General features: G+C 38.3%; 1 protein-coding gene and 1 non-coding gene across 3 annotated transcripts in view; both read left to right on the top strand.

The window, feature by feature from the left end:
• LOC150103186 (uncharacterized) overlaps positions 1–26,353 on the top strand; it is a 50,035-nt gene that overhangs the window by 21,675 nt on the left and 2,007 nt on the right. For both annotated transcript variants that reach the window (XM_090397770.1, XM_090397771.1), the window contains one exon: positions 22,317–22,467. In XM_090397770.1, coding sequence (XP_090253896.1) covers positions 22,317–22,467 — 151 coding nt within the window. The remainder of the gene's footprint in view (positions 1–22,316; positions 22,468–26,353) is intronic.
• LOC150103187 (U6atac minor spliceosomal RNA) lies at positions 23,780–23,900 on the top strand. Its single transcript, XR_016548895.1, has one exon. It is a non-coding gene; the product is annotated as a U6atac minor spliceosomal RNA (small nuclear RNA).

Consider the following 26,353-nt stretch of genomic DNA (forward strand, 5'->3'; position numbering starts at 1 on the left):
CGTGAAATGGGGAATTAGGTTATACGCACACGTGTAATGAGTATAATAACGGAGGACTGTTGAGGGAATTTACCTCCTGTTGCTTCATTAGGATTGAGTCATTCTAATTGTTCTTTGAGATAGTCGACTGCAATTTGCAAAGAGCAGTTACATATCAGGAAATAATGAAGCAGGTTTGCTAGCGATAAGTACAAGAGGTTCGACTGAGATACATTCCTCGAAAAGGTATTAGAAATTTCAACAGTCAAATCTCAACCAACAGGAAAATATTGCATTTTCTTTCTTTCTTGTGATAAATAATTAAAACATAATTTGACAACTTGATTATTAAGCGATTAATAATAATACACTTTAAATAGATTAATAATTAAGTAATTTATATATATATATATATATATATATATATATATATATATATATATATAAGGAAAGGAGTTCTGAACTTGACATTATCAAGTTCAAAATGGCATACTTCCTAAGATTTCGGAAAGTTTAATCCTTAGGTCTCCCACAAGCTCTCATAAGACTTTATTCTTTCAGTCTAATTTTTTTTCACTTGTTTTATGCATTTTTTTAAATTTTAATAGTGTATCCCTGACGATGTCTCAGTGACTGAACGAAATATAGGACGATTAAACTTGTGTTTAATTATTTACTGTGCTGTAATCATTCCATTAAGCCTAATAATAAGTCAAAATGGCATATTTTGATAAGTACGATGAAGACATTGGACAAGTACTCAGTGAATATCCACAAGAAGTTCATAATACGAATTTTTGGAGCAGGACTGTTGTTTGAGTCTAATTTATGGCGCTTGTAAGCAAGCACTATTTTGCCACTTCCTAAATCCAAGAAAACATGTAAAGAAAAGATGAGATAGAATTTTTCAGTTTTCTGGTTTTTGCCTCCAACCAAACTTGCCACTCCTAGGCGTTGTGCTAGTGCTTAGGGGGGGGGGGATCCTCCAAACTTAGTACTTCAAATCAGTACATGAAGTGAAACGGATTTACAGTGGTATAATTTGCAAGAAATACAGCACCTTAAAACGCGCGCGCGCACACACACACACACACACACACACACACACACACACACACACACACACACACACACACACACACACACACACACACACACACACACACACACACACACACACACACACACACACACACACACACACACACAGAGAGAGAGAGAGAGAGAGAGTACCTTTAAAATACAACATCTTAAAGAGAAAGAATATGAGCCACAAATTGAACTCTGTCTGTTGGACGTTCGCAAATTCTGATGTTCCTATGTACACTTGATTCATTTACTCTCCAGATGTAATGAATATTTGTAAAGATTTGTAGGCTTGTGAAAATGTTCATTTCTAAACCAGCATCTTCAATTCTGGTAAGGAAATATAGAGTACAAACTTGTTGAATTAATTAATCAGGTTATACGTGTCTAATAATCATCTCGGTAGTGAGACAAAACCTGTGTTTCTATCATAATATAGCTCCACATTTTTACGACACCTCGAACCTTAACCCGTTAGACCGTTGTATAACAGTATTACTTTACGGAAACCAGTATATTAATTTTACAACTTTAGGAAACCTCGATTAAGGTGAATTACTGGCGATAGCCTTTTTAACGATAAATCATTACAATGGCTAATATTAAAGCTTATTCTTAAATAAGTTTTAAATAAAAAAATCCTCTATCACCGCTTCATTTCACAAAGGGATTAGGCGACTCTTTTATTGTTAACTGGTGAAAGTCAGTAAGACAATCGATTTCCACTCTTCGTCACCAACGTAGTTGAGTCCATTTTAACCAGCGAACTGTAGACTTAAGGGTGAAAAATACGGCAGACAAGTTCCAATCTCGTGTTGTTAAACCAAATAGGTCAGTAACACGAGCACACATGCGCGCGCGCGCTCACACACACACACACACACAGAAATTCGTGTCTTTCTATTTCACTTTTTAGAAGTACTTGCATTCGGAATTAAGATCTGAATGCTAGAAACGTGGCATGGTGCGTCTGTGTGTGCGAGAGAGAGAGAGAGAGTGAGAATTAAACCAATTTTCCCATGTGTATTTCAAATTCGAAAAAAAAAATCAGCTAACGCCTTTTTATTCCCGTATACGGGGAGTAGGCGAGGCCATTTAGCCCTATCTAACTTTTGGAGACTGAGTGGGCAGTTCATTCTCCACTGGTGCCAATCAGAGATAGATGGCCCAAGGCTATCACTAATTAAGCGGTACACAGTGAAGAGAGACGGCTCAAATGTGCCGCCATCTCGTGGTCCCTAACCCTAACACAATATATTTAATGTCTGAAAAAATAATGTGGGTTCTACGGTCGATTTTCTTGAGTTTACGTGACGAAAAACCCGAGTTTCCGGGAGGAAAATCCCGCTTGCCCGTGCCCAGAGATCGACTAACTCGGGAACCGGTCGAAAAAAGGCTTAGAAAAATTTCCTCTAGTCGCCGACTAGAACTCGAAACCAAGTCTTCCTTCGTGCGGCCAAGCGCCGTGGTTGCAAACGCGACATCCACTGAGCTACACAAATTGAAATTTGGATTACTCAGTAAGACATTAACAATGTTTAGAAACTTTAGAAATCTCAGGTTGAGTTGGTTGAAATTTATGGTCAAAACAACCTGAAGCCAGTATTTATTTTTGACTATTAACTGTGTGTCTGTGTGTTCAGATATGTCTGTTTTGTGGGATGAAAAACTCGAGTTGCTGAAAAAATGTATAATAATAAATAAAATTAATAAACATTGGAAGCATATATAAGATCTTGCTCGCTCTCAATTGAAATACAACAGTTCCCGCTTTTACGATTGGCAAAATTTTTCCAAAGAGCTTCCGTAGCTCAGTCGGTATTGACAAAAGCCTTTGGTTGGAAAGGCCTGGGTTCGAATTCCGTCTAGGACGAGAAGACCGGCTAACTCAACTGAAGATGAGTTAGCCGGTCTCATATAGGCTGAGGGGTTTTTCTTCCCTCAGAACAGGCTGCTTTGCCAGTTCTGAGGAACGTTAGAACACACGCAGTTAACATACATAATACACTATCTGTAGGAAACAACAGTTGGGCTCCTTGTCAAGGGGCTCAACACTTCTTAAAACTAGGTAAGAAACCAATGGATAAATAGTCTAGCGGTACCTGCAGCAGTATACTGGTTAAGGGGAAAGCTCCATCCAGGTGCCAGTTAAGGGATAACGAAATACCACAGAAGCGAGACAATCGAATGCTTATTTTTCTATCGAGGTTGCTGACTGAGATCACAGCATCCAGCCGAGAATGAAACATTTTAACCACCTCACTGGCCATTATAGATCAAATACGGATACGCATACGCTTCGTATCCATCACATATTTCAATGTAATATCAATGGTGTTAAAATTTTAATATGCACTTCGCATCCATGATAAACTCGACGTCTATAGACGTCTTGGCCGGTAGCGTGGTTTTAATTCCTATGAATGATTTCTAATAACTGAATAATATGGTTTATTTTTTTTTTTTATCCAATGATTGAATTTTACGTTACAAATAGATGTTGAAAGTTTTTCCACTTGGTTATATTATAATTTAAAGATGCCAAGAAATTATATCCTTGGTTTCATTCTTTATCCAAGTGTGAGCAGCCAACAAAGTTTGCGCATGAAGTAACTTCATGACAGGGCAACTTGTATATAGAGACTAATTAATAAGGCAATTGATGTGAAGTCATTAGCCTGTATATACGAGTTGCCCTGTCACGAAGTTACTTCAGGTGCAAACTTTGTTGGCTTACACTTGGATAAAGAATGAAACCAAGAATATAATTTCTTGGCATCATTAATTTACGTCACAAAATATTGCATTCAATTAACGCTACTGTCAGGATGGGTGAAGCACAACTCCTTTTCATATTCCCCCTTTGTCCGTGATGAGAGTTATTTGAGAAAGGGAGATTTGTGAGCAATTAAGCTCGCCCTCTGGGGGCAGCTGTGTTAGGTATAATCAGTTGAGAGAAGAATAGCCTTCAGTCTTTTATATTTGTAGTAATCTGTTTCATTGTAATTGACAGTTTGTACGATCAGTGGGATTGAATGTGAACTTGGCTTGACGAAGAATTTTTCTGCGAGATCGCGGAGAAGGGAAGAAATGTATGGAATGCCGGTTTCTCGATGAATCTGTGAATTTCTGATAAACAACGGGGCATACAGGATCATCCTTAGGCATTTATTTTGGATTCTGTCTAGTTTTGAAATGTTTGGTCGTGAAGTGTGACTCCATGCTGGTGAGACGTAGGTAATAACGACGTATGACCATACGGTCTTCTTCTTCTACTACGCGTTATTCCCGCTTCCCATGCAGGGTCCGCGTGTTACTTTAGATGCGACTTCTTGTTAGTACTGCTCCCAACCGACCCGTCGCCTGGTCTGCCGCTTGGGGGGATAAATTTTTGACTGTGGAGGCATATGTGTTCATGGGGCAGGTTTGCCTGTTTGCGGGATGAAAAACGCCAGATAAACTGGCGGAAAAAACCCTACTGACCGCGCCCAAGACCGGCTAACTTGGCTATGCTTGAGGAAGATCCTCAAATTCCTCACGTCTACAACAGGAATCGAACCTGGGACACTCCTTCCCCAGGCATATGGTTGCGAAGTGCAAAGCCACTAGGCTAACCGCGCGGTTACGTATAACCATACGGTAAAGTAGTAATTTGTTTTGTAAGTTTAATTTGCTCTTGCGGTTGATCATTGGGTAGAGCTGTGCCATGACTTTGGAAGTATTGGAGCCAATGAGATTGATATGTTCGCTAAAAAGGATTTTCTAGTCCAACAATACCCCAAGGTATTTGGTCTCTGATTGCCATGGAATCTTTTGACCAGAGAGCAAGATGTCTTCTTTAATGCAGGCCTGTCTTCTTGAGAACAGCATAGGTGAGCTTTGGAGGGGATTCACCTGAATCCTCCAGTTGGTGAACCAGTTTTCTAGCACGTTGATACTTCCTTAGAGTCTAGTGATTGCTAGGCGAGGGCTGAGCGACCTTGCTGGAATAGCGGTGTCGTCTGCATAGAGGGCCGTAATAGTTACTCTTGAGTTAAGAGGGATGTCTGATACGTAAGTTGTGAAAAGTATTGGGGCCAGGAGAGAACTCTGAGGTACTCCAGCCAGGATTACCTTGATGACACAATTCTGTTGAGTTTTACTCATGTATCTTTCACTAATGTATGAGTATATAAGTTTCACTACTTTAATTGGGATATTGTTTTCAATTAGTTTGAAGATAAGGCCTTGATGCCAGACCTTATCAAAGGCCTTGGCAACCTCCAAAAATACAGAAGCAGTGTGAAGGTGCCAGTTAAAACCATGGGTGGTATGTTCTGTTAGTCGGTGAATTTGTTGCACTGTGTTGTGAGCTTTGCGAAACCCATATTGATCATTTGGAATTATTTTCCGTTTATCCACAGCTGATTGTAGTCTTGATAGGATGACCTTTTCTGTTACTTTGCCGAGGCAGGAAAGAAGACTGATGGGCCTGTAGCTTTGGAGAAGTTGTGGGTTATTACTTGGCTTTTTTAGAGGTATAATGTCAGCAATTTTCCAATCTGTGGGAAAGTACTGGAATCTTAAAATGGAATTGGCGATATTAACTAGAAGAATTATGGCTTTCCTTGGGAGTAGCTTTATTATTCTATTGGTAATGCTGTCGGGGCCGGGAGCCTTTTTGTTCTTCAGATTGGATATAATATTGATTATTTCTGTTGGAGATGTGGGGGTGATGATTTATGAATCATCCTTAGGCTGTCTTAATGCTTTTCTAACTTTACGAGGAACTTTGTAAATGAGATTAATATTTAACTTTTCATAAGATGAGCTGCATTGATTTTCCAGATTGTCAATTAGGGCTTCTACTTTTTCTTCATCTGAGTGTGCAATTCCAAGTTTGGTCTTCATAGGGGGAAGGGGTTGTGTTTTGGTGCGAAGAGCTTTTGCAAATTTCCACATGGAGTTATCTTCTGGGTTGATTTCCATGAGTTTGGATTCTCATTTGGAATTCCTGTGTATCTGGAGGCTTCTTGAACATGTCTGTTCAGGTTGTTTAAGGTTGTTTTGTCCTGCAGAGCTCTAGTGTTGTGATATCGCTTTCTGGCTTTGTTTTTGGTCCTAATCAGGTCCATTATCTCTTCTGGGATCCAGTTGGATGCGTGGAAGACAGTGGTTTGAGTGACTGATGCTGTTGCTGTGCTGATTTGCTAGTTAAATTGCTTACAGCTAGGTCTATGTCTTCTTTTTTGCGAATGACAGTGGGTGGGCCAATGTGGACTGGGAAAACCTTAGAGAGCTTGTCCCATGCTAAGAAAGAATGATGGGGAGAGAGCTGATCCTGGAGTCCTAGCTTGAGCAGGATGGGATTATGATCTGAGTTAATCTCTTGTAATGCCTCCAACTGGTATTGATATCTGATGTTCCTGAGGATAACTATGTCTAGTACATCAGAACTTCCTGATGGGCTGTAGGTGGGCTCAGTGGGTCCAGTTACTATTGATGAGTTGAGTGACGTGGAGTTGAATAAGGTTGGAATAAGCCTTTGGAGTTGATAGGATTTATCTGAACTCCAATCAGGCATCTCTTTAGAGTTGAGGTCTCCTGCTATAATTATGGAATCCATGTAGCCGAGGATGGAGTCTGTCTGCTGTCAATAGCGGAATGCTGGGAGGATTGTATGCTGTGTAGATTTTGAGTTTGCCTGCATTATTTGTGTGCACCTCTACACCTGTCACTTCAACGTTTTGAAAGTTTGGGGGGCTGGTCAATGCATTGTGGACCAAATAATTTTTAATAAAAATAGCTGTGCCACGACCACTAGAGTTAAGTCTGTCTGTCCTATATAAAATATAACGTCTTATTCTTGGGTTGTTTGATGGTCTGAGGCGGGATTCACTGATTAGGATTATGTCCAGATTGTATCTCTTTGCAAATTCTTGCAGCTCAAGAAATTTATTTGTTAAGCCATTGGCATTCCATGCTGTTATCATGAGGGAATTCTGTCTGAATTTTTTAAACATTATAGCGAGCTGTTAATATGGATTGGGTTGCTAGATAAAATCTCTTTCTGGAAGATGGTGAGGTGCTTGCTTGCTGAATTCGTGCAGCATTGTTGCAAGTGAAGAGGTTAGAGCTGATGTGAGTTTAAAGCATGTTTGCTCTTGCGATGAAAGAGTCTGAGTTCTTACCGCCTCCACATATGATTTGGACATGGATGAAGGTCGAGTGCCTTCCTGTGCTGCTGAATGTGAGGTATTATGATCTGAAGGGTGACCTGCTTGGTTGTTTATTGTGTCAATGCTTGGAGCGTGGTTCGTTCTTGTTGATCCACGGTTTTTTGGATGGAAAAGGCATCCCTTGTAATTAGCGTGATATGGTCCTCTACAGTTGGCACAACAGGCAGGTGTGGATCTGGGCTTGGTGCAGGAGTTGGTTTGGTGACCCTCACCACATTTCAGGCATTTGAGTCACTGTGCTCTGATGACTTCACAGATGCAAAGGGTTCCCCTCTCTTCATTTATTGTCAGGTGAGTTTAAAGTTATTTTACAGAGTTATACATATAGAAGCAAAAAGCACTAACATTAAAAGAGAAAGATGAAATTTTTAACTTTCATGAATCCCGAATGAAATTCACCGAACTTACTCCAAGTTTCAGGTTCCCTCAATCTGATAACCACCATTTTAAAGAATGCAAAAAAAGTTTCTATTAAGAGTTTGGTTTCCAGGAACGTAAACCCACTTCATGACATTGAGCATGTGGGAAATTACGAGTCGATTTACGATAGCTTACTTAACGACGGTTTTCCAAAATCAATTAAGTTATAAAACGGGAGTTTACTGTACTTTTATAAAGGTTTATCACGTCCTGGAAGGAATCAAACTCTGGTCTCTCCAACCGAAGGACAAATGTCGAGACCCCCTCCTGACTGTGAAAAAGTTTAGAAAAATGGTACGTCTGATTACAAAATTGTTTTACCTCCTCTGGTTTGCTGAAAGTACTGCATTGTTGTCCAGGAAGTTTAGAAATGCTGAAAACGTGGCAGGACTTAGAATTTCTAAGAGAAATATGAGGGTGGTCTGAAAAGTTCTCGGCCTAATAATTTTGAAATTTATAACTTCAAAATTATTTTTATTTTTCAGCATAATCTCCCTTAAGACTAATAAATTTATTCCAGTGATGCTCCAGCGCCATTATCCCGTCCCTGTAGTGGTTCCCAGTAAGATCTTCAAAATACCCCTTTACAGCTGCAATCTACTCCTGATTCGAAGAAAAACGCTGATTAGCGAGGAAGAGTTTTGGGAAGAGATAGAAGTCAGAGGGAGCCAAATCTGGGGAACATGGTGGATGTTACAACAATTCATAGTGCAGATCCCTTAATTTTCCCATTGCCGAAACACCTTCGTGGGCAGGTGCATTGTTTTGATGAAAGATGAGTTTTTTCTTCTGAAACCGGGTCTTTTCTGACGAATTTTTTCACTAGTCTGGTTAAAAGATCAGAATAATATTTCCTGGTTATTGTTTTAACCTTTCCAAGATAATTAATAAACAAAATGCCTTTAGCATCTCAAAACACCGATGCCATGACTTTTCCTGCTAATGGAATCGACGTTGTCTTTTTTGGCTCTGAACAACCGGCTTCTGTTCACTGTTTTAACTGCTGTGTGGATTCTGGTATGTAATGGTGAATTCAAGTCTCGTCCATAGTAATAAATTAACACACAAAATCACTTTCATTCTTGTTAAAACGCTCCGAGCACTGTTCAGAGATTTTCATGCAAGTGCGTTTTTGATCTGCTGTGAACAAGCGTGGCGCCCTTATATATTTTGCATAAAGAATTACAAATGAAAAAGCTGTCTTTTTCATTTGTAATTCTTCATGCAAAATATATCCTACACGTTCTTTTGAAATGCCTGTAGTCTCAGCAATTTCACGCACTTTGACTCGCCGGTCATCCAATACCACATCATGCACTTGATCAATGATTTCTGGTGTTGTTACACTTTTTTTGGACATCCTTCACATGGATCATCTTCAAGCTGGTACGGTCACGTTTAAACTCGGCAGCCCATTTCTTAATTATCGAAAACGAAGGAGAAGAATGCCCATAAACTTTTATGAACTTCGAATGAATTTCTTTTGGCGTTAAACCTTCTTTTATAAAGAATTTTATAACTGCACGATACTCAGTTTTATTCATTTCAAGGGATACAGACAACACTTTTACTTCAGACAACTGTATAAAACAAACTACTTGATAGAATGACTTGCAATTCCACATGGATGCTTATGACAGATTATCAACTTAGAAAAAAATAATCGTGCCGATAGTGTTGCCATCTGTGGTTGAGGCCGAGAACGTTTCCGACACCACCCTCGTAAGTCGTTTGAATACTCGCGTCTGCTTTGTTCACAAAGTGAGCATGCAGGCATGCCATTTAAAAGTTACCCCTATTCCCTTCACACAAACACATGAACGAACGAACTCAATGAGCACAGTAACAAGTCTTCGTTTTCAATTCGCAAAACAGGCCAGGATTCTTTATTAGAACTATGCCAAAAAAAAAAAAAAAATGCAGTGATATACATAATACACTACCCTTAGTTATTTTGATCATAATATCTAAATTTGAATCGCTAAAATCTTATCGATTCAAATTTAGTCCACGTTATCACTATTTAATTTATAGTTTCTTGTGTTATCAACAAAAGTGAAATTAAATATTTTCTCTTTCCTAATATCAGCAGGTGTCCTTTTGAGAGCTGCCAAACATTGTTTCTCTTCATTCAGCTTTCATTGGTCTTTCTTACAGACCAATTATTTGTACGTTATTCGCAGTGACCGTAGCAATAAAGGTATAATTAGCGAATTTCGGATTTAATGCTTCAATTCGGTGGATTTTCAAGATGGCGTCTCGAGTAGTCGATGTTGAGAATTCTGATTTTAGAATTATCAGTCGAGTGTGTTAGTGTTTCGTATCGGGTATTATTGATGATGAATTGTGAATTTAATTGATATGTTTTAGCGATTTTTATGTTTATTCATTGTAATAGTAGTTAATAGCTTGCTGTTATAAACAGTCGCTTAATTTTCGTCAGTGCATTATCCAGCGTCAACAGAGTGCTCGATCATCAGAGCAGGTAAGACTTTTATTTCATCTTCAAAAACATTTTTCAGGCCCTCTCCTGTTCCCTGCCCTGTGCAGCACTTGGTGGTTGAAGGGACAAGGCAGATCCTTCCCCCACTTCAAGTCTAGATTTAATTATGGATTCACCATATGAGGATCTCTCTTTCAAAGAACTTCTAGCTATTTTTCGGCAAATTGGTAACATTTTGCACACGAAATGGCCAGGAAGAGTTGAAATTCATCAGGTTATGGAGGTCGAGACAGAAGACCCTCAAACCTCCGAAATTTCTCCTCACAATACACATGACAACGTCACAACAACTGACATAGATTCCAATGATTATCAGGAAGTCAGCAGAAAGAAGAGAAAGAAAGAGTCTATTGCTGCAGAACCTGAATTTGTACCTCAAATGGACACATCAGCACAATCTAGCGCAAGAACAGAGACAAATATACCGACACAGCCCAAAGAGAGGATCCCACCAGTAGTCTTGCGATCTAAGGAGAAATGGTCATTGCTTGCAGAGACGATGAAGAAAAATAACATCAAGTTCTCATCAGCCAAAAACACAGATGACGGAGTCCGTATACAGCCTGAAGGAACAACGGACTACCGCCAGCTCACCAGACTTATGGATGATCATAAATTTCCATACCATACTTACCAACTCAAAAGTGAAAAGAACCTCAAGGTAGTGATCAGAGGATTGGTAGAAAACATAACATCAGAAGAAATAGCTACTGACCTTAGATTACAAGGCTTGGAGCCAATAAAGATTTCTCGAATGTATCGAGCAGACAAGCGTCCCATGCCTCTGGTCTTAGTAGAGATCAGTAAAGATCAGAGAGAAATTTATGATCTTAAAATAGTCTGCAATTTGGTCATCAAGACCGAGCCACTAAGAAGAAAGGCATCGGCTGGTCAATGCCATCGCTGCCAAAAATTTGGGCATTCACAAATGTTATGCAGAGCAGACTACAAGTGTGTGAAATGCGGTGGCAACCATCCCTCGCACACTTGCGTCAAACCAAAGTCCACACCTGCTAAATGTGCGAACTGCAGTGGCCCACATCCTGCTAATTACAAGGGCTGTTCTCTCTATCCATCCAACCTTCAAAAACCTAGACAGGAGTTAATTCAGCCCACGCAGAAAAATATTGTGAGATATGTGCCTGAAATCAAAGCACGAAAAGTTACACCAGATAAATCTTATGCTTCTGTGGTTTCCTCACGTAACACCGAGGCACTCCCTGCAGCTAGCAGTCAAAATTCCTCAGCAATTCTTGCTGCCTCACTAGGGGAGATGCTAATGGCCTTCAGCAAAACAAATCCAAGCCAGGCCGATACCAACAAATTCCTTAGGAATACTCAAGTCATCTTCTCCATGATTAATGACTAATTCAGCTTCAACATCAAATTCTATACAGATAATATTCTGGAATGCAAACGGTCTCAACAACAAAAGTTTGGAATTACAGGAACTTACAGATCATTTACAAATTGATATTCTCCTCATAAACGAGACTCACCTACGTCCCTGCGATAATCCCAAACTCAGAAATTATTCATTACTTAGAAATGACAGACTCAATGCCAGAGGAGGAGGCACTGCCATCTTTGTAAGAAGAAACATCCGCTATAATGAGATTAAGAAGACTAATACATCTAACCTCGAGGAGACAGGCATAGAAATTCATACCAACAATGCAGGCAGCTTAAAGATTTATTCTGTATACAACCCCCCTGGCAAACCTTTACTCCCCTCTGATCTCTCTCAGCTACTAGATACAAATGAAGCAATAATTGTAGCAGGAGATCTCAATTCTAAGCATCCTTTATGGAACAGCAAGAGTTTTAACAACAACGGAATGATCCTCTACAATTTTGCCTTGAAGAGAAATATTGTTATTGCAGGCCCAATCGAGCCAACACATTATGGAGCGATCGGCAGACCTGATGTTTTGGATATTGCTATTTTTAACAATATTTGTCATCAATTTCAACTTCAAGTGGTTGACGAGCTCAGCTCAGATCACAATCCAGTACTCTTAAGTTTAGGGGGGGAGCCTGAGCTCATTCCCAACCAATCTCACACTAATTTTGCAAAATTCAGGGCTAAAATGAACACTATCATAGACTCAGTACCTACTATCTCCACCTGTGAAGAAATTGACCTGGCAGTCAGCAATCTTGAATGTAAAATACGCGCTGGCTTATCCGCAGCTTGTTCTATTTCCACCCCAGCTCAAGTCAACTCACTTCCTGAAGAAATCCTTGTTCTGATCAGGAACAAAAATAGACTCAGACGCCGCTATCACAACACGCTATCTCCGCAAGACCGTCGAGTACTAAATAGAGCATCCAACCAAGTTCGTTACGCATTAAAAGATCACAAAAACCAGCAATGGGAAAGAAAACTCTGTTCTCTCAAAGCTGAAGATAATTCTCTGTGGAAGTTGACTAAAGCTCTCCGTACAGATCGCTCTAACATCCAGCCCATTCACGGAGAAAGAGGTCTTGTTTACAGAGATAATGAAAAAGCCGAAGCTTTCGTTGATGCCCTCCAGCTTCAGTGCCGTCCTAATTATACGCATGCTGATCTGACCTTCATAGAGAGGATACACCGTCGTGTACGCTCTGCGCTTCGGAAACCTTGTAGCTGTGATAATATCTGTCCCGCCTCACCTAAAGAGGTCTATTCAATCATTAGGAAGCTTAAAAACAAAAAAGCCCCTGGTCCAGATGAAATTACCAACAAAACAATTAAAGCCCTCCCACACAAAGCTGTCATGCATCTAGTAGCCATTATTAATGCAATTCTGAGATTAAATTATTTCCCCTCAAGATGGAAACAAACTGATATATTCCTTATTCTCAAGCCTGGTAAGGCACCTCAAATGACACAGAGCTATAGACCTATCAGTCTTTTATCATGCTTAGGAAAAATCGCAGAAAGAGTCATTCTCAACCGACTTAATGAGGAGGTGAATAAAAATAACATAATTCCGAAAGAACAATTTGGTTTTCGTACCGGCCATAGCACTACACAGCAAATTCACAGACTGACTGAATTCATCACTACAGGCTTTAACTGGAAACAGCATACAGGAGCTATCTTTTTAGATGTTGCAAAAGCATTTGATAAGGTGTGGCACAAAGGTCTCATCTATAAATTAATTACAGCCAACATCCCTCTTTACCTTACCAAAATTATTAACTCCTTTCTACAGGACCGTAAAATCCAGGTCAAGTTGCGCGGAATTCGATCCTCAATGAAAAAAATCACTGCTGGTGTCCCTCAAGGCTCGCTGCTCTCACCGCTGCTTTTTAACATCTTTGTTTCTGATGTTCCTAGCACATCACTAACCACTATAGCTAGTTATGCGGATGATATGGCAATTCTTAGCAGATCTCTTAGGCCTAATATAGCTACTCAGCGATTACAAACTGCAGCAAGAAAATTGGAGGACTGGTTCAGAAAATGGAGAATATCTGTAAATGCCGATAAAAGCACTGCCATTCTCTTCACAAGAAGACAAGCATCTCACTCTGGAGAAGTTAAACTTTTTAACACAGCCATCCCATGGAGATCTACTACCAAATATCTAGGCATTCAGCTTGATAACCGTTTAAACTTTAACTCCCACATAGTTTATGCATGCAAAAGGGCAAACTCTGCAATTGTACAACTCTATTCTCTCCTCAATAGAAGAAGTCAAGTTAGCACTGAAAACAAACTACGGATCTATAAAACAATTATCAGACCATCGTTAACTTACGGATCTCCAGCCTGGGGTCACACTTCCCCCACCAACATCAACAAGCTACAAGTTATTCAAAACAAGTGCCTCCGTATGATTTTTAACGCTCCGTGGTTTGTCAGAAATGCTCTCTTGCACCGTGATGCCGATATTCCAGATATTCCCACGTTCCTCCATAACAGTGCTGCTGCTTATTTTGCCAAAGCAGCTGTTCATCCAAATCAACTCATTCGAGAATCTTCTAACTATGACGAACACGACAGGTGGAAACATAAGCGCCCGAAAACAGCTCTCCTTATCGGTTCAGGTTCCTCCATACAGCTCTAAATAGGGTGAGCCAAGTGCTCGCTAATCTTTAATGCAAGACTATTTCATAGAGACAAAGGGATTGGAGTCCTTGGGACTGATATCCATCATGCCACATCAGTTATCAGTATCAATGCTTCAATTCTTTGAAGCACTAAAAATCAGAAATTCTCCTCCTTAACAGGACATATTGAAAAGAACGAAAACTGTCTTGCGTTAAACGAAAGCTAATTACATTAATTTTTGAAGCTTGTGCAAAGTACGGTATCTGGTAACCAAAGAAATAAACTGAATGGCTTCCGCATTTCTTCACATGAATAGCGACCTCTATAGTGATAAAGCTCTATGCAGCATGCTTGTGTCAGGTGCTGATTTCGGTCGACAGACCGATTTTTTTTTTTTTTTTTTTTTTTTTTTTGTAACCTTGCAAAACAGAACCTGTTATTATCGTAGCGTAATAAGGGAATCAAAACGGATAGATTATATATATATTGTAGATAGCAGAATTTAAAAATGTGACTTGATTTTTCTGGTACATAGGATTCTTTATTATATATAAAACAAAACAAAAAAAAAACTGGACTAAGCATCCCTCAATAATTTCTCCTAGGAGGTCCCATACTACTACTACTACTAATAATAATAATTCTAAATTTTTTTTTTTTGAATGCATTTTGTAAAAATGAATATAAACAGCCAGAATTCAAGTATTTGCATATTTTGATATATTTACAATAAGCAAGAAAATACAGAAATGTTAAGAATACACAAAAAAATTTAAAAAGAACTTCACTTCTCTATGTAAGAACCTTTGCATATCCATCTCTGAAGAAACCAATGGTAATCTCCCATCGTTGCTCCATTACCATGAAGACCTGATCAAACTGTTCACCTTGATTTGAGAATGAAAGGAGTGAATCTTCAGTGACATCTTGATCCTCGTTTTGTGGTACTTGGATATAATTTGATTAACTAGTTCTTTATAATTTTCAGTATTTGTGGTCTAGTAATGTTTGACGATATCTTTGAATGAATTAGTCTTCTATTTCAGTGACACTCCTTTTGAATTCTGAATCTTTTAACAATCATCCAAAGTCAGGGTCCAATAAATATGGCTTCCTTAAAGTGTGTGTGGGGGGATGATTTGGAAATTTTGGAAAAATATATTAGATACTGGAATGCAGGTTTAATACTGTCTGCTTCTCATGTTATTAGTTCCATCAACTTGAGCACGAGCACATTATTAAATTGTCTTTTTCATACTTATAGCATGGCCAAGAAATGTGGAAAGCCACTCATTACCATTCTGATCAAAACTAAGCCTGTTTTGGAAGAGGCCACAAACAAGAACCAGTCTTTCAGCACATAAATTTCATTTCTCTTAAAAGACCATACACATCGCTACAGTAACAAATTCCATTCTTTGTTTCCAAATATGAAGTTAGGATGTTCTTTTCTATTTCTGAAAATAGAAATTTTCATTACTGGAGCTGATTATAGCATATATTCACACTATAATCAATAGAGAATTAACGATTTGATACTAATGGATGAATTAATCACTATTGTCCATCAGTCCCGAATTAACTGTGATGGTGAGCAGGTGCTGATAGATCTAAAGAGTGAGGCATTAGTCTTCTTGTAGATGCTGAGTTTAGATATGATACCAGATGTCTGAGTCTTTGATTCTCTCCAAATCAGTGGCAGCCCAAAAGTTATAGACTGGCTGGTTTCTTGAATCCATTGAGTCAAATTAACATTATAAGATGCAGCAGTAATGAGGAGTTGATGTTTAATTCTGGGCCTCCATTTTTTACCCAATGTAATAAAACTATGCAATCAGTGGTGCACTCAGGGGAAGGGGCGAGTTGAGTCTGATTTGAGAATACACACTATGCATCGCCATACGACCTATGACTGAGCATCTGCAATGATGGCCAATACATGATACCTGTGATCTCCTCTGGTCTGGCTCGGACAAATGAAGTAGTGGTCGGTCCACCTGAGCAGCACTTTGTTCATCTTGCATTTACAGCAGCTGTGATTCCCGAGAGCTATAGGGGAGCATGAATTGGCAGTCACATAAGGTATTCCCACCTTATGTGACTGCTAATTCATAAGTAGTATAGAAGTAGAAGACACAACACAACATAAATAAAAAAAAAAGAATTTTAATTAGGAAAAGATTTTGGGGAAATTTTCTAGTGTTTTTTTCCTTTTTCTTTTTCTTTTTTTTTGGGGGGGGGAAAGGGCCCCTTGCTCCCCCATGGTGCACAACTGCTACTAACTAGACTTGTCACATTTCTTTCATGCCCCCTTGACTACTTTGTCACTTGCAATCTCTCCTTTGCTCTCTCTCTGTCATTCTCCTTTCTTTCATTCTCATCAACTCTTGATCTTCTTGCATCAACCAACTATATCTCAAACTTCTTGATCTCTTTATTCACCCCCCCCACCCCAAACTCAGTTATCATGCATTCCAACTCCCTTTTAACCATTTCCATGTTTCTCTTCAAGCAATGACGTCACAATGATGTAGGGCCAGAACTCAATGACAGACCATTTTTGCAAGATCTACAATAAATACTGGAAATAGAAGACACGGCACAACATAAATAAAAAAAATGAATTTTAATTAGGAAAAGATTTTTGGAAAATTTTCTAGTTTTTTTCCCTTTTTCTTTGGGGGTGCCAGGGCCCCTTATCCCCATCTGGGTGGCACATCCAGAGTGGGGACAAGGGAATGTCCCCACTCTGGATGTGCAACAAAAGGAATAACTAAGTGTAACAAAAAAAACAAAAGTGTAACAAAAGGAATAACTAAGTGTCTTAGTTATTCCTTTTGTTACACACATGCACACACAATAAAAGTAGTCTGCTGTACTTCTTTTGCATGGTCTAACTTTTAAATGACAAAATAAATTAAAGAAACAAGCAAATTCAAAGACGTCAGATTGCATGTGACAATTCCAAGTAAAGAAAACGTTTTATGTTAGAATAACCCCTTCCCCATATAAGACAGGTTCAAATGTGCTCAAACATGTTCCAACCATGTTTGAAGATGTCTTGAAAGTAATAAAAAATATGGCAGGGCAATTATATGGCAATAATTAAAAACTTTAGCATTACTGCTAATGGGTTCATGAAAATTTAAAAAAAAAAAAGAAAAAAAAAAAAGAAATCCATGAAAATCATGTCTATAAAACTATCCTTATGTGAGGGAATTTTTTTGATTTAACATCTTTACCCTACACATGGCACTGTATGCTTATAGGTCCTTCGATCTTTCGTGTATGGAATCAATATAAACAAAATCTTGAAGTACATTGGCATCTTGTAAATTAAATTTATTTACTAAAAAGAAAACAGTTTAATTTGTTCACTAGTGTTATTTATTAATAAAAACTGCACCTTTCAAAGTTGAAAGCACCACTACAGATCATTAAATAATGGATCGCCTTACGATTTTCACAAATGCAAATATTTTTCAAACCAAAGTGCTGATAGATAAGAGTTTTGTGTGAATGCATACTTTTCCCATTCTAATCATTAGGTGTCAAAACAGATAACAATTCAATAGGAAAAAAAACCGAGTGTGTTTTTTATAGTATGACAACTTTTAATTAGTAACTTATGAGAATTCAGGCAAATCTAAATAATAAAAGTAGCAAGGCTAATACGTTGGTCAGACATAACTTAATATACTTTATATGCGTTGTTAATTCCGTAAACTAATTACCAGCTAAATAATAAAAGTAAAAATAAAATAATTAAGTGCAGTGCATTGTACTAGTTGACTTTAAGCACAGTAGGTGATTAAAGTCAACTAGTTTTAAAGATTAAGGTGACTTTCGCCGACAACCTTGCAATGCACATAAAAGGCAAAATGGGCAGAAATGGCATACATTGCTTGCAATTAATAGCATCAGGTTCTTGAAACTTCTAGCTGTGCTTATTTACACGTACATTAATAAATTCCTGCAATTCATCAGCATTCTCTGTTGGAATAGATCCATCAATGATTTCAAAAGGCCTCAAAATAAAATTACCTGAAACACCCTCGGGTTCAAAAAAAAGTTACTAAGGTGGCATCAAGATTTTGGCATGTAGGGTATGAAGATAGATTGAAGGAAATTTGTATAAGATTAATGCAAAAGAGATTTTCAACAGAATGGAGGAAGTTTGAGTGATGGGAGAGAGAAATGCATTGTCTGAGACTATGTGGTAGGTGCAGAAAGAGTGAGTTTAAGATATAGTTTAATGAGTGCTGTCTTCAATGGCAATAATTCCTCACAGTGAACTTTTTTTTGACTCTATGGTGGTAACTTATTAACTTACTAGCTTATATAATGAGAATTTAGGCAAATCTCTCAGGCTAGTCCATGATGATAAATGTATCAAGTGGTGGTCTGAGAGATTTGCCTGAATTCTCATTATATTATTATTATTATTAAGGGCAACTCCAGAGAGTCCTTAGACTCATCGAGGGAGACCCCAAATCATGTTCATCACAACTATTTGACATTCACACAGTATCTATCATACCTCACCTTAAACTCATTCACTGTCACAGCACCCACCACAGACTCTGGCAGCCCATTCCACTCATTCACCACTCTAAAAGTAAAGAACCCAGCTGTAACACCCTTACTAACCACACTCTTGCCCAGCTTCCATGGGTGTCCCCTAGTCCCCCCACAACCAGCCCTGTTCTCAAAAATATCTATCTTCTGAATTAATTTTATAGAAACCCTTCAGTAATTTGAATGTCTCAATCATATCGCCCCTCCTCTGCCTATCAACCAATTTCTGCAACCCACAAATCCTCAACCTGTTCTCATAAGGTTCATTCCACAGACCTGCTATCATCTTGGTCACTCGCCTCTGGATCCTCTCAACCTCCTCCCCCATCAAGAAGAAACCTAGGTGACCAAATCTGGGCACAGTAGTTGAGATGGGGTCTTATCAAGGCTCTTATCTCTGCTTGTCAACGTATTCTTCAGCAACCAAGTGATTTCATGAGCTGATTTGGTCACTTTTGCAATGTGTCCCCTAAACTTCAACTCCTTATCCACCAACACTCCTAAATCTTTTGCCTCATCAATTTCCTGGAGCACAGTTCTGCTAATCTGTGCTCCAGGAAATTGATGCTGATCTTTTCACCCCAAAATGTATAACCTTACATTTTGCCACATTAAATTGACATCCATTCTTCTTAGCCCAGACCTCCAATCTATCCTGCAAAATTTTGACATCATCTGCATTCACTATTGCCCTACCCAACTTTGCATCATCTGCAAACAAATGAACTGTTCCTCTCAGATCCTTTCCTATATCATTAATTAACAAATTAAACAGCAGTAGTCCAAGAACAGATCCTTGTGGCACACCACTAGTCACAGGCTGTCTTTTGGACTCTACTCCTGAATAAACCACTCTCTGATATCTCTCCGTCAACCACCCTCCTATCCATCTCACCAACCCTATATCCATCCCCATATGCTGCATTTACTGATTAGAATTCCATGTGGTATCCTGTCAAAGGCCTAGTCACAGCACCCACCTTAGGCATGACCTACCCTTCACAAAACCATGCTGTCCCCGATACAGCATCCCATTTTCATCTATCCAATCTTGTATTTTCCTCGACTATTTTCTCCAAGACCTTGATAATGATTCCTGTTATGCTGATTGGCCAGTAATTTTCAACAGCAGCCTTGGAACAACCTTTATGCAGCGGAACTATTTTCCCCTCTTTCCATCCCCTTGGGACTGACCCAGACCTGAGGCTCAAATTAAACAAAATGATCAAGGGCACTGACAATTCTTTAGCTGCTTCACGTACGACACGAGCTGGTATACCATCCAATCCCACAGATGTATTGACATTGAGATTCTGTAATAGACTATTTACCTCTACTTCATTCATCACAATTCCAGTATAAGCTGTTGGTTCTTCCATTCCTGTAATGTCACCACCTGGATGATATAAGTTACTAATTAAAAGTTGTCATACTATAAAAAACACACTGTTTTTTTTTTTTTTCTATTGAACTGTTATCTGTTTTGATACCTAGTGATTAGAATGGGAAGAGTATGCATTCGCACAAAACTCTCTTATCTATCAGCACTTTGGTTTGAAAAATATTTGCATTTGTGAAAATCCTGTTAGCTTCTTTACCAACTGGCACTGAAGTATATTTGGGCAGTTTATCTTCTTCCCACCCCCTCAGTTTTATATTTTATTAAATGCTAGATATAGCATCATTATGTTTTTAAATAGTGAAATACCAAAGTCAGCAATTATAGCACAAGTAGACATAACACCACTGATAACATACTAGTTTCTTGGGGTGGGATAGAGAGATGCTACTTTGTGCTTAAAAAATGAGAACAAAGCCTTGAAAGACATCTTACTATTGAAAATACAGTTGTTTTTTTTATCATTCTGAATACTACAGTTTCATGCCATGACATAATTTACAAGGCATACACTTTCTCTCTTTCTCACTTTCTCTATTATAGTCTCCGTCTCACATTTATTTTTTATTAAATTTTTATTATTATTTATTAAAAAAAATAAATTTTATTTATTAAATAATAAATATCTGAGATGAAGGTTTCAGCATATTTCTGTTATGCTCTAACTCAACAATAATGATGAGGAGGACACTGACTTGTATAAGGAGATTCTTGTTCCATTGTGTAAGGCTCTGATTAGGCCACACATGGACTACTGTGCACAAATTTGGTCACCTGATTTTCAAAAGGATGAAGAGATGTTGGAAATGGTCCAGAGGAGACTGACTAAGGTAGTTTCTGATTTCTGGAATGTTGAGCATGAGGAAAGGTTGAGAAGATCCAATTTAGTTTAGGTGGATAGGAGGAAGAGGGGTGATATGAGAGACATACAAGTTGGTAAGGGTTTGTTATAGGATCAATGTTGAAGAGGTTTTTCATAAATGGCAGGAGATCACAAGAGAAAACCAGAGTCATCCCTGGAAGCTGTATAAGGAGGGTGTGTGCAGGGGAGTGAGAAGCAGGTTTTTTGCATGCAGAATTGTGAATGATTGGAATATCTTGCCTGAGAGTGTGGTGTCTGCAGAGAATTTGAATGTGTTTAAGGTGCAGTATGATGAGCTGTATAAGAAAAAGGGACCTCCTAGATGAGTCTTTGACTCCATGAAAGTCTTAGGATAATAATAATAATAAATGATTATAAATAAATTAGCGCCTCCGTAGCGCAATTGGAAGAACAACGGTACATTGTGCCCTTTGATTGGAAAAGGCCTGAGTTCGATTCCCGTCGTGATGGGAGGAATCTTTATATGGACTTTTTCAATTGAAGGTGAGTTAGCCGATCTCATACGGAGGTAGCAGGGTTTTTTCTCCCAGAAACTCTGGTTTTTCATCCCACATACAGACAAATCGGCCCTTCAGAACGCACACAATTTACAGACAAAAGATACTTGGTGTGGTGGGTGGTAGTTGATTGGTAATAGAGGTTCAGTAGTGGTGGTGGAGACGGAGGGTTGTACATTAGGTGTCCTCCTGCGATGAGTCTTTGGACTCTTTGGAGGTGTCACGAAAAATAATAATAAATGTAAATGCAAAAATATAAAGAATTCTGCCTTTGCACACATTATTTCTGATAATGAACATAATGTTTACTTTATGATTCATGGGTTGGCATTGTGAGATACTAGCTGCACATTAGTGAACACACACTAAAATCAAAGAATTCCTTTGTGTGCAAGGCCTGGGTTTCTCAAGCATGTGATAAATGAATAGAATGTTTTTAGTGGAAACTATGAATGCTTCTTTGGCAAATGTAATGAAGGAAACGCAAGATTGGTATTTAGATATTGTATGAGTAGGAGATCTGCTGAGTCCTTGGACTGCCTGGAGGCATCTATACAATCAAAATAATAAGAATTGACCTGCATTAGAACAGAGTATACTGATATACTTTCATGCCACTACAGCAAAGCTATTGCAGTGAAAAGTTATAGCAGCTGCGCCTTTTTATTTTGAAATGACTGTTATTTAATCTAGTTTTTATTTTTTACACAGCTAATCACACCATATGGAAACATAACCACTGATCCAGGAATAATGCAAGTTGTTGGAGAAAAAATGATCTTTTCCTGTCAAACTACCACAAAGAAAATTCCTGACAGGTTTGAAAAGTCAGAAAGACTGAAGAGATTGGATGTTGATAATGGTAAGGTTTGTTATTGATACTTGTTTTGCTTGGTAGCTTAATAAAAATAGTCACGTTCATTTCTCGAGTCAAATCTTGCTTTGAAAACTTGTTAATCTTAAGTAGTTTAATATCCTAAACAAAGCTAACTTTTTTTTCATTAGGAATAAATAACAAAACATAAATAATTAACATTTGAAATTTACCTTTTAGTTACATTTATTAATTTTCCTGCACTATTTTTATTGCATATGTATTATACACAACATGCTCCTGTTATATATTAAATAACATTTTTCTTCTTAGAAAATTAAATTTGATTTGTTTGTGATTTAAATTGATATTTGATTCTAAATCTAAATTGTGAGTTAGGAGTTCTTGACCCACAAAAATATCAATAATCTAAATTGATTATTGATATTTTTGTGGGTCTACAATGGAAAAATTAAAATAAGCAAGCTGTTTGTTTTCTTGGAATAATTTAAGGAAATGAAATTGTTATATGCACATAACTCAAATTAAACTTTGCACAGAATATTCAGCATTCACATTAAAAAAAAGTATGAAAGACTTGTGATATCTCTGAGGTGTTCACAATTGCTGTTTATCATCATCAATCCTTCAAAAACATTTTACACAATTCACTATAACAATCATCAGAGAATGCAACTTAAACAAAGCATCAGTTATGAATTCAGTAAGGGAGGGTGATCGTTACTTTCATGCTTACTTATCTCCTTGAGGAGATAAGCATAAAGGGATATATATGTGGAATTATAAGATAGAAGATTCATTCATTCATTTCGTATGGTGATTCAACGGCCGTGAGCCCCTTTTACGGGGAGGTATGGCACACCTCAATTCCCCCCCCCTATTTTTATCCGGGCTCAGGACCAGCATAGTTGACAATTCAGACCTATGGCTGGAGGAATCGTCTTAAGTATTCCTGAGTGTATCCATGTGTTCGATAAACTGGGGGGGAAACCCTGCTGTCCATGCCCAAGACTTGCTAACTTGGTTATGGCTGAGGAAGATCCTTAAGCTCCTCATGTCGTCGACGGGAATCGAACCTAGGACACTCCTTCCCCAGGCATATGGTTGCAAAGCGCATAGCCACTAGGCTAACCACGCAGAGAGATAGAGATGATGACAGCTTTTGGAAATACCATGGCTAGAGGAGGCTAAGAGGAAAAGAAATTAATAGTCCTTTAGCTATTCAAGAAATGTTTAAAGTCAGCAGTGAGGAACTGCATCCCTAAGATTTAAAAAGGATAAATAGAGTAGGAGGGAAATGGATAAACAATGGCATTAGGCAGGAGTTTCAGAAAAAAAGATGTTGAAGAAAGGAGAAAACATTAGCATTCTCCCTTGATAAGAACAGACCAGTGTCTGGGCCTATACATATAAGAGCAAGGCACTGCCACTTACTTCATGGTACATGTGCTAATGAATGTCAAGCAAATGTGGACTGTTTGGGGGGAAAGGAAAGAAGAGAGATACTGAAAGAGGAAGGTATGAAAATAAGGTGAAGAGGGTGAATGAAGAGACTTGAAAGGCTAACCTGATGTGAGGCAAACAAGGATAGCAATGAGAGAAAGTTTGGGAATTACAGGAGGGGATAGAGAGAGAGAGAGAGAGAGAGAGAGAGAGAATAGCAAAACCAGGGAAACAGAAGAAATAAAAGTACAAGAGCAAGGGACAGAAATCAGAAGGAAGAGCTTAATAGTACTTAGCCTCAATACTAGTAAACTAGTACTTTGTTTTAGTAGTTAAAATAGCACTTGGTTATTTAATGATATTCTTGAAAGAGCACCAGTGATGGAAAGAAATAAAATATTACTATTCACAAATGTGTTACAAAGGCAGACATGGAATTATACCTGTTTGCATTCCTGGCAAAATTAAGGTTTTGGAGAACTTAGTTAAGAAGGCATGAATCATTATATTTTTGACATACGTTGATATGAGAAATACATATACTGTGGAATATGTTCTCTAGAATATCTTTCTTCAAGGACTACAACATCAAGTTGTCAAAAACAATATTAGTGGATCCCTTCCTCTTAACTCCTGCCCATACATGATGCCAATTTCCTCTAGGTTCTAAAACTTTTTTGCTTGCGAGGCTGATATAAACAAAATTCCTCCAGTCTCTCCATAATTAGCATTCCAGCCTTGTTATCAGCTTAGTCATTTTTTCTCTAGACCGGTTCCATATGTATACAGTAATACCCCACCTTACAATGTTTCAGTTTATGACGATCAGTTCATACAATGCCTTTCAATTATGACCAATGCTCAATTATACAATGTTAGCTTCATTCATATCACAGTTTTAGCAACATGACATGTTCCTGAAAATCAACCAGTGCACAGTTTTCCTGATTTATTTGTAAGAGTTGCTCACTTCCTCTCTCTCTCTCTCTCTCTCTCTGTGTTTTGATGTTTTGTTGTGAATTACAAACTCTTTGTAACTATTATTTTATTGTTGTTAATAATAATGGAAAGTAAGGGTGCTAGAATGTCAATTCTAGCACTCTTACTTGGAATTTTAAAATTCCAAGTAAGGGTGCTAGAATTGACTAACTCTAGAATCAGTCAAAAAAAGCTTAGATAAATTTCCTGTAGTAGACCATGCCAAGAATCTCAACTATTGTGGTATTTCTTTTGAAGCCTTATCATAGAATTAATAAGAATTTATTTAATTTATAAAATACATAAGAAGTCAAATAATTCCAAAAAAGAAGTAACTCACATGGTTGTTGCCCTCAACATTTCAAAGGAATTTGATCAGGTTTGGAACAGGGACCTATTCACCAAACTACTATTCTATGGTCTGCCTTCCCCACTCTGCAACTGGATTGCCGACTTTCTCAATGGTCGTTCACGTGTTATGGTCGATAGCTTACACTCCTCAGATTTCCCCACCAATGCAGGAGTATCCTACGGTTCTGTTCTTTCACCCCACTCTCTTCCTCTTGTATATAAACGACCTGCTCTTGCAGACTTCCAATCCTATCCATAGCTTTGCTGATGACAGCATGCACTATTCCTCCATTTCATTCGACAAACCTGTTAGTACTCAAGTATTATAATCCTCAAAATCTCTATAACCAGGGGCCTGAACTCAGATCTCCTAGATATATCCCAGTGGGGCAAGGACAACCTTGTAAACTTCAATGCGACCAAAACTCAGTTCTGTGTTATCTATTGCAAGAAAGAGCTTGCACTCCTCTCCCTTACCTTCAGTAATACTGAGATATATAAAAGCACGATCAGATTTTTCTTCTTGCAGCTCTGATCTTTCCTGGCACAACCATATTTCAATTATAGCTTCTCTAGCCGCCAAAAAACTTGGTGTATTTTTTCGCACAAGGCACTATTTCACACCTTCACAGTTGCTAACTCTACAAAGCCCAAATCTGCCTGGCCATTGAAATATTGCTCCTATTGGGGTGGTGCACCAAAATTCCTCTCTAAAATTGCTCAGTTCTATTGAAAAGAAGGCAGTCCAGCTAATTAATGATCCCTCTCTTATAGACATTGTTTCTATCTTATGCCTCTTCTATAGATATTTTCATGGACAGTGCTCTGCTGAATTGGCCACTATTTTCCCTTCACAATCATTAAAACAAGAGTGACTACTAACCAACACTCTTTTACAGTCCATCTTAAAACTCACTGAACCAACTTCACTGCTTCTCTTTTATTCCATCTACTTCTCTCCTTTGGTACAGTGTCCTCCACTCTGCTTTCTTCAAAGATTACAACCTTCAGCTGTTCAAGCAAAATGTAAACAGACTCCTCCTTTCTTATATTTCTCTTGTCCATACATGGCACTAGCATGCTATAGGTCTTGTGGCCTTTCATGTGCACCAGATATAAAAATAAATAAATAAAAATTACT

Source organism: Typopeltis vanoorti, chromosome 9 (assembly GCF_054136105.1).
Source record: "Typopeltis vanoorti isolate ZY-2024b chromosome 9, IOZ_Tvanoo_1.0, whole genome shotgun sequence".
NCBI classification, from domain to species: domain Eukaryota; kingdom Metazoa; phylum Arthropoda; class Arachnida; order Uropygi; family Thelyphonidae; genus Typopeltis; species Typopeltis vanoorti.